Source organism: Aplidium turbinatum, chromosome 7, assembly GCF_918807975.1.
Source record: "Aplidium turbinatum chromosome 7, kaAplTurb1.1, whole genome shotgun sequence".
In the NCBI taxonomy this organism is placed as follows: domain Eukaryota; kingdom Metazoa; phylum Chordata; class Ascidiacea; order Aplousobranchia; family Polyclinidae; genus Aplidium; species Aplidium turbinatum.
The window spans coordinates 6195957-6205766 of NC_137478.1; the positions used below are offsets into that span (position 1 = coordinate 6195957).

At 36.3% G+C, this 9810-nt stretch overlaps 1 protein-coding gene across 1 annotated transcript; it reads left to right on the forward strand.

The window, feature by feature from the left end:
• The first annotated feature begins 1780 nt into the window (after positions 1-1780).
• Positions 1781-9662, forward strand: LOC145773695 (coiled-coil domain-containing protein 186-like). The gene has a single exon (XM_082584831.1). The coding sequence runs from the start codon at positions 1781-1783 to the stop codon at positions 4391-4393; it is 2613 nt and encodes an 870-aa protein (XP_082440957.1). The 3' UTR covers positions 4394-9662.
• The last annotated feature ends 148 nt before the right edge of the window (positions 9663-9810 follow it).

A 9810-nucleotide genomic window follows, 5' to 3' on the forward strand; every position in this document is an offset into this window, starting at 1 on the left:
AGACATATGGCCCATTGTAGTGGCCTGTTCACTAGTTCTTCCAAAGCTCTGATGCACCCATTTTTTGCACCAGTCATAGATGCAGTGCCATCTGTCCCAGCAATAACCAACGCTTCCTCTAAATCAGTATCTTTGATTGTGTTGTATATATCTTGTGCTATAGTGCGACCTTTACCATTCTCAGGGGATATATGTGTGAGGTAAAACTCTCCAGGCTCGCCAACCATAGCATAATGCTCTTGTAACTGTTCTATACAATTTTTCATTTTCCCCCATAAGCATAACCAGAGTGGCATCCTTTCTTCCATCAAAATACAAACTATCGACCAAATCAAAGTACTTCTTCTCTTCTTCCTGCACTATACATCTATATTTATTTCGCTCCCTTCTCAACTTGCTTCTGTCAATCACGTAAGATTCATCTGCATCAGTTATTACACCAGCATCTTTTATCATGCGTCTAGATCAAAAGAACTAGCTCATTTACATACATTAAAAATGCATTTTATTTTTGGTTGCACTTGCTCTAAAATATGGATTTTTTTCAGATAACTTTTTTTCTAGTGGATTTAGACCAAAAACTTCTTTTAGGACTTATAGAAACTTGATAGTTCTGCATCTTTTGAGACCAACCACATGTTTCTAGAATGTTCGGTTCAGGAGTTATGGCTATTTTCAGAAATTGGGACCTCTCAGACCACCTAGTGGCCGGTTGCCAGGACAATAAAAGTGGCAATCCCCTAAAATCAAATTTTATGGTGGTTTTGGACCATTTGTCGGGTTTTAAGAACTACACATTTTTGATTTAGGAATTTCACTCCACCCTAACACTACAGGGCATCGTGCTCTTGAAAAAACATTACATCTTTCCAAATTTGGCCTAGGCTGTCCCCATTTGTTGTGCCCTAATGATAAAAACAGAACATCAACGTCCGACATGTAGGCTGCCTGGTGAAAAAATGTAAGTTTGGTAACTTTTTTCCTTAACAGTTGTAGTGTAGCTGTTATTTCCGCAGCACGTGGCGGGCCGGATGAAATCAGTTTGCAGGCCATAGTTTGGTGACCTCTGCTCTAAGGTATTATATAGGCTACAGAACAGTTCACTGATTTTTCTTGCATATCATATATTTTAAAACTCTTAGGATCCTCACCGGTCAATACACAAATCAAATTAAGATTGTAGCCCCTCCATTACAAATGACCACTAGCTGCCACACTGGAATTATCTATTAATTTCCAACTAACATTTCAATTAAAATAGACAAAATTACAAAGAAAAGGTCACACTTATTTTGTGGTGGCCCATAAAAATTCAAGGGGGAAATTTTAAAATATTTGTGGAAACTCTGATCAGTGACTTTAGCTTTATTCTATTTTTTTTTTCGATTTTTTTTCAGTGGACAAAGTGTTCAGGGAACGACATAGGTTGCATCCGCTGAATCACGTGCTGTTGCATGGAACAAAATGAAGGCCCAAGTTTATCAATTATGAAAACGATTTATTATGTAAACTGTTTTACTAACCTTACATAAATATGAGCAAGTTGTATCAAAAAAAATTCTTGCATTGACCTATTTTTGTGGGTTTGTTACAAGGAGTTATATAAAGTAGATAATTTGTCACAGTTATGCTATACTTGTATGAATTTTTTTTTGAATGACTACCGGGTACCTATGTATATTTTACTTTCTTTTTTTTTTTATGTCAGATCTCATATATTGGTAGCTAAACTTGAACCTTGAGTGGAAAAGTAGCTTGTTCATAATGTTTGTTGATGACCATGGAGCAAGAAGTGGTTGAATCTCAGACGATTAACGTACTTGACTGTATGAACACTGAAATGGCTGTTGAAATAAGTGATAGACATTCGTTTGATCCAACCAATCATATCAACTTCCAAATAAGGCTTCAAAGTTCAGATTTGAAAAAGGAAGATTCTCTAGATGTTGAGGAACAAGTTGACCAAAAAAGTGACAATAGTAGTTGTAGTCCTGATAAAACTTGTGATAAATTATCAAATCAAAACTTTGTTGAAGAAACAGTGACCACTGAGCATAAAGAAACGATTTCCGATGAAAATGAGTCAGTTTCAGGTGATCCCATGAAAAGCTCTTCTTTTAAAATGCAAGAACCCTGTATTAATGACGAAGATGTTTCAGTGGAAGATGTAAACCTATCACAAACTGTAGAAGAAAATTTCAGTAACAGTGGTGCTAAAGAAAAAGATAACACTGCAGAACCTGATAAGCAACATGCACTAAATTTGTCCTGTATAAGATTTAAAGATGGGACTGTATTAAATTTTAATAACAAGTGCCTTCAGTATTCTGACATCATTGAAGTTGGAAAACTTGTTAATTCATTTTTAAACAAATTTCAAAAAGATGAAACGTTTTCTGAGATTTTAACTACAGAGCAAGCTAATGAAGATTCAACAAATAAAGAAGCGCATAAAGTTAAAACTTTGACTGCAAACTGCTTACAATTAGAGCGAAAGAATATTGAGCTGGTGAATGCAGTTAAGCTATCAGAGGAGAAGTTAAATACACATGATGCAAATGCTAAACGTGTTATTGAAAGATTGCACAAAGACTTTGAAACTAAGCTGACTGAATTGAATAAAAAGTGTGCCGCAGCTGAAAGTGACAAGCAAGCATCGGTGATGAGCTATGCCAGAAGAGAAAAAGAATTGCTTGATCTACGTCGTCAAAAAGAAGGTGCTGAACAATTTGCTAGGAATGCTGGTAAAGAAAGAGATAAAGCAGTTGCTCAGTTCAAGGCTTTGAAAGCTGATTTGTCAAAACTGAAAAATGCTAATGAAAAGAAAGAGTCGGAAAGTATGGTACAAAGCAAAGAAAATGATAAGATGAAGGAAGAAATTAATTCACAAATTATTAAAGTCCGTTGGGCTCAGAATAAATTAAAAGCCGAAGTTGATAGTCATAAGGAGACTAAAGAAAAATGTGAGAAAATGGTGCTTGAAATCCAACATGCTAAAGAAGAAACAGAACAAATTCGCAAAAACTGCCAAGAAATGATTAAAACATATCAGGAATCTGAAGAGATGCGATCCAATGCTCTGGACATAGAATTAAAGGAAAAAAATCAGTCAATGTCTGAAAAAGAAGCAGAAAATGAAGAAATGCGCACAATGCTAAAGTTGAAAAATGATGCTTTTACTCAGTTAAAAATTCAACACAAAGAAATGTCTGAAGAATACCAAATTTTAAAAGCTAGAGTTGAACTTCTGGATGAAGAACGTTTAAAGAATGTGCAAGTTCAACGTGAATTTGACGAAGTTTTAGACAAGCAAAAAACCACAGCTTCAGAGATGGATGAAAAGATGAATGATATTTTAAAACTACAAGATGATGTGCAAAACTTAAACTCGACGATTCAAAACCTCAACCAAAACCTTCAAGATGCCCTTTCTCGACGAGATGTTGCTTTGAATGACTTAGCATGCAAAGAACGAAAAGAACAAGAACTGTTAAATTACACTGAAAAGGTCAGTTCAAAGAACACTCAACTCACCGTGGAAATTGAAGATGTTAAAGCAAAACTGATCTTGCAGAGTGATGAGCTTTTGTCCAATGTACAACAGATTAAATACCATAAAGATGAAATTAATCACCTAAAACTATCAAAAGAAGAGGAAAACACCTCCAACTTAAAACTTCAAACAGCAATGAATGGTCGTTTGGAGGAAAAGGAGCGTACGATATGTCAGTTACTTTTACAATTAGAAGAACTAAAAGATGATATGCGTACCATGAAACGAAAGAATGCTGCATCGACTAAAGATCTTGTTCGTCAACTAAACCAAGCTCGAAAAAAAACAGAAAACGTGGATACCTTGTCATCCTCTTCTATTCCAAACAGTACTAACCACAGTGCAGATGGTGGGAGCATTGGGAGTAGAACAAGTTCCATCACATCTTTGGACCGTATACCATCATACTCAGCAGAGGGAAATTTTAGCTCTGCTTATGAACATGTCTCCGTTCCTGAAACAGCAATAACTGGACCAGACTCTCAAGAACGTCAGATGCTTATAGAACGCATTGTCAGACTTCAGCAAATCCACGCTAAGAAAAATGAGAAGATTGATTTTCTCAACGAGCACATCCATCAACTGGTTGAAGCCTTACAGAAGAAGCAACGTCTTCTTCAGCATTACATCATGAGAGAAGAGTCAGGTGCACTCGCTCCGCCTCAGGAAAACAACGAACATCACAAGCGACAAAAGCTTACACTCGAGCTCTCTATGGAAATTAATCAAAAAATGCAATTAGTACTGGAAGATACTTTACTAAAGAATATAACATTAAAAGAGAGTCTTGAAATGTTGGGCAAAGAGGTGCAACGTTTATCAGCAAAAGAAAATTCTTAACAAATGATCTTTTAGCCTCACATTAGACATGGTGCAATCCTGTTAACAATTTAAAAAGCTTAAAAAGAAATTTTTGCTAATTTTTTTCCCACAGTGACATTGCTCTTTTTTTCTTTTGAGTCTTTGTTACAAAACAAATACCATGTGTGTATTCGAAAAAGCAATTTTTATGTATGTATTATTTTAAGTCAAGAAGTACTGTAATTCTTACAAAACACAACAATATTGCTCAATCTTGATTTTTGTAAAAAATTTGTTTTATTCCTAATTGAGCTAGAATAACTTGTACACTCTTTTTCAAATACCTTATCACACGGGTCTTTTACTATTCGGTGAGTCCGATTCGGTGAGTTCCTAACCTCTAACCCCTAACCCTAAAACAGCAATGATAATTAGGCTGCGGTACCCAATAATTTAAAAAAAAAAATTGAAAAAATCACCGAATCAAACTCACTGAAACGGGCCATTCCGTTATCACACAGCCATTTCAAATTCTTCTTTAGTTGACAAGACAATGAATGTTGGAAGCAGTGGCACCGGTGCTTGAAATTGGTAAAATGGATAGTTTGAAGATTTTACTTTGGACACTTTTTTGAAACCAATATATACACTAGCCTACTTAGAACAAATATTTCTTTTCAAATAGATGTTATGCAACTTGCAGTGTCCAAAATTAAGTATGTTTTGAACACCTAACCATAGACCATCGTTTTGTCAGTCTTTAAAATACTCACTGTGGACTTTCGGTGGTTCATTGGCCCATGGTCACGTTTCACTGATCCAAGTTTTTAATTTTTATGAACTTTCACAGTCGATAATAAACATGTTGCCCACGTATAGCCTACTAGAACTTAGAAGTCAAAAGCGGGCATATTCAGCAGGTACATCCTGATATCTTAAGCTATGGCCAACTGTTTGTTATTATACAAAGCTGCTTTTACTATGTTTTCATATACATATTTATCCAATTAGTAATATATTATATTCTGATTCTTCGAGCAGCTGTTGTGGTTGAATGGGTATGTTTTTGTCTAGTTGTTTGTATGTATTGTATAATGTATATGGTAGTAGTTCGTATTTGTGAATGTTTCTTTTGTGTGCTTTGTTGGCACAAATGTCTCTCTCAAAGCGTTATATAGGCTTTCTTTTTTTCCCAAAAAGTAACAAGCCTTAGTGGGAAGGGAATCAAACTGCATCTAGTTTTATTGTTGACAGGTCAAGCAGGCAATGAGCTAATAAATTATTTTGTCTGAAATAGATTTGTTATGGTTAAGCTTAAATCCGCAAATATCTACTTGTCTTGCTGTTCTATCATCAGGCCTAACTATATAAAAATGTATCTCAATGTCACGGTTTCTCTTCAAAAGTTTATTTTAACAACTGCTTCTTTCCTTGCTCATTTTTTTTGATATTCTTTCTAAACTTCATGCCTAGTATGTACATTTAATACACTTGAAAGTCATACTGTATTGCTGTTTGTTTGTATTTGGATAACTGAAATATTTATTATGTTTAGACCATAGCGATCTGTATACACACTACTCAGGCCTTGACAACGTGCGAACTGAAGGCTGGTGTGTTTTCGATGTTGAAGTTTAAACTATATCCAGTTTATATCCCTGCGAAATAATAGTTTTGAGAATCTAAATTGCCAAAGTGTCATCACTGAATTTCAAATCACTGTAAAACTCCTAAAATTACGTTAAAAAAATGACAATTTTTTCCCAATTGCCAGTGTTATCAGACGATTTTTAGATTTCCAGCACAAATTGCAAAATCTAGTCTGGTATGTGAATGGTAACAATAGCACAAAAGTTACTCAAAATTATGCAAAATATATACTACACTGCCTACACATTAGGCTACACAAAGACTATATTTATCAACTACTACTCAAACTATCAACTTATACTAGCGATTTTGGCTATTAACAGGTCGGCCTTCAGTCAAATTTTAAGCTGCACGTTGTTGTGGCCTGTGTATAAAGGTCGCCATGGTTTAGGCTCTGGAGACATTAAAGCCAACATTTAGTTGACCCTGGAAATGCTATAATATGTGATAATTGCTTTGCACTCATGTTCGTTAATTTACACAGTCTGAACATTTTTTTAAAGAAATGAACAATCCAGACACATAAAAACAATTTTACCATCACTAAAGTCAATATTACGAATGAGTTGTCAAAAACATTTTGGGCACCATATATTTTAAATGTGATGAGCTAGTCTAGTTGACCAACCAGTTATGACCTGCTGAAAAACAGGTTGTCATGAACTTACAGTGTGTTTGGCAACACTGTAATAGGCCGACTGGACCAAATGCTTCTTGCTTTGCATTGTGTTTCTACTACGTTGATTTTTTGTCTATTGTAGTCGTAACAACCGAACGTGTTTTGTATTCAACATTATGCTTGATTTGTATGTTATGCCCTATGTGTGTGTTTTGTGATGGAAAAATGTCCTATTTACACATAAACGTGATTTACCGCAATGAGAACTGTATGAGTTTAACATTATTTTATAGCAGACTGCGTAACTCAGCGAATAAAATCAGCTCTTTTTACATTGACTTGAAGTCTGTAGACGTTGAATCAATGTAACGAGGACGGGTGTTGTTTGCTGGGTATCTTGGAAGTTGCGTATTGCTTGTGATACCAAGTCAAACAGCGAGATGTATGGTTTTCTTGAAAACCCTACCAGCGTTGTTTGGCAGCCACACATCAGTGCAACATGCACCACGACCGATGAATCAGTTTGACTTCCTGCTTGTTTTGCTAGAGCTTTGTGTATTATTCCTTATTTTTAATTGCGATGTTCCTCAGGCATGTGGATACGCAATCCTTCACACCATCTGGCAATGCAAATTTCTAAATTAAATGATCTCAAAGTATTTCATGGCAGTTGTGTTAGTTTTCATAGTGCTTGAAGTGCTTTGATGTAAGCTAACTCAAACGTAGTGCATACCCTTGTAGCTTGAATAGGTGTGACATTTTATTCTTGATGTATTCAAACTTTAAGGCTGATTTTTTAAGGTGATGCCTCCGAAACCGTTGTTTCGATTTTAGATTTCTGATCTCCAAAGTTATGTCAAGACTAATTCGTGCAGTCGAACGATTTTTCTGAATGACTATGAGTGGAGTGATTGAAGTTAACTTTTCTAACAGCAAAATTCATCATTTTTACATCATTTTTTTTTACATTAAAAATGACAGGTTTTGCTGTCAGGGTTTAGCCATCGTTGATCTGTCAATTTCGTATTCTCGTTTTCTTTCTGATAAAGTTTCTTAGAAAAATTCTTATCTTGGCAAACTGTTGATTTATAATAGTCTACTGGTTATTGTTTTTTTAAACTGTTCTCAGATAAAGAGCTCCCGATTTACAAGATAATTTCTTCTTCAAATTTTCCATGGCGTGTGTATTTTATCCTGGTCTTTAACTTTTGGTCAAAAACCAATAGTGATGAGATCATTTCCTCACGTATGGTACATGCACATGTGTTGCAGTTTAGTTGCTAGTTCGGATACTACACTAGTTCAGCCACTTACACACAGTGCTCCCTGCTATGACAACCACTAGTGCTCAACCAATACTAATGGCTAGGACGTAGATCATTCCGCATTCTTGTGTGACACACTACCATCTACTGTAACTCTTGCCAGCTTGCGTGGAGTGAACAAAAGTTGTTTCATTACATTGCTTCAACGTGAAAAGACAACTTTTGTTAGCTGGTTGTGTCACGATCATTGCCTATTGGAATATGGATCACGGGACGTCGCGTCAGTAACTGCACGCATAGAACGTTGATGCTCCAGAGCAGTGCTTCTCAAACTGTTTGCTCCATCGCTCTTTTATCATTTTGGAAACATCATTTTAGCCCCCTTTTAGGAATGTATAAACTATTCCACGAAATCAGTTGTAGATTGCATGGTTTGAGGTACAACGTCATGCATGAGCTTGGTGACCTTCACAAAGGTTTGGGAGATTGGCATGATGTTATTTAGGGTGATGCATATTGCATAAGTAGCGAATATACTTGGTCAGTGGTTTAATATTTTTCTATCTCCATTCACCTTTTCCCCCATCAAGTTTAGAAGCGCCCCCATGGGGTCAATATAGCCCACTTTGAGAGCCACTTGACTATAGGCCTACTAGAGCATTTTAGGACGTTTTAAGTACAGTGGCATTCATTGAATAGGTTGGGAAACATACTCATGGACTCTGCTGCAAAATACCAATGTTCCTATTGACCTTGCACGCTGTGAAATCTGCGACCGCAATGATGAACTCTTGCTTCATCTCTGATATGAGTATGTAACCGGTTTGTTGTTCAACTGGAAGCTACGATTTTTGTTGTACAAATGTGAAGTATTTGTTGGTTGGTTTCTGAAAGTCTCGTTGTTCTTTTCCTTGTATTGTTGTTCATGCGGTGCTGTCTGAAATTCACTTTGTTTGTTCAATGTCTCCTGAAGTTGATTCAAGGCAAGTTTAGAGTTTCTAATCGTAGAACAAGTCTATGTATATTTTCAACTGTCTGTGCAATGTAGTTTTGTGTAAAAGTAAATGCTGATACCTAATCTGCATGACTGTTTTTATTTTCAGGTATTACGGCATAGACTACATATCTTTTTTACTTATTGTATGGCTTGCATAGCGCAGTCAGCAAATCAGATGCATTTTACAGTTTACACTGATTTAGCGTTAAGGTTGATTTGCAGGCTGAGAATACATCAATGCTATGCAGCAAACAAAGTCTTCTATGTATTTTAATTGGTCTAGATATGATTTTTTATGCTTGCCCCAAGCATTACTGTAGCCTATATTTTTGTGCCACTCAAGTTATCACCGCATCAACCTGGATCAGTAGCGTGGACAGGGGGAGTGGAGCTTACAACCTTTTTTAAAGATGTGTCACGTCACGATATCAAGCGAATAGAAATGTTGATATAGTGAAACACCTGTTGTTGTGTGTGCATTATGTTGACAACGATGTAATTGATTGTGGATTCCTTATTCTGGGACTGTTGCAGCCTTTTACAAAGCTTGATTATGGCGGTTTCGCGTATTTACCCCTAAGAGGGGTACCAAAGATTAGAAAATCTGTTTTTTAGACTGTCAGCAACAGTTTTTTTGCTAAAAGTGCGTATCAGCATGTCGGTTGCCGCTCCTCAGTTGAGAGAGGTGGCATTTGTGCAATATTTCTTACATCGCTTCAACATCTAGTGAGATTAAAGCCATGTGAAAAGGCTGGTTACTTTTCAGCTTGGAACGTGCATGCCTTTGTTTATTGCGCTCACCATAAAAGTGTAATATGGTTTGATGTTTAAAACGAACAGATACCGTATTCTAGTCGGCTTCTTAACCGAGTGGCGAGAGCCCTGGTGTGACTCTCGAAATTGCGCTGGTTCGACACCGCTCAAG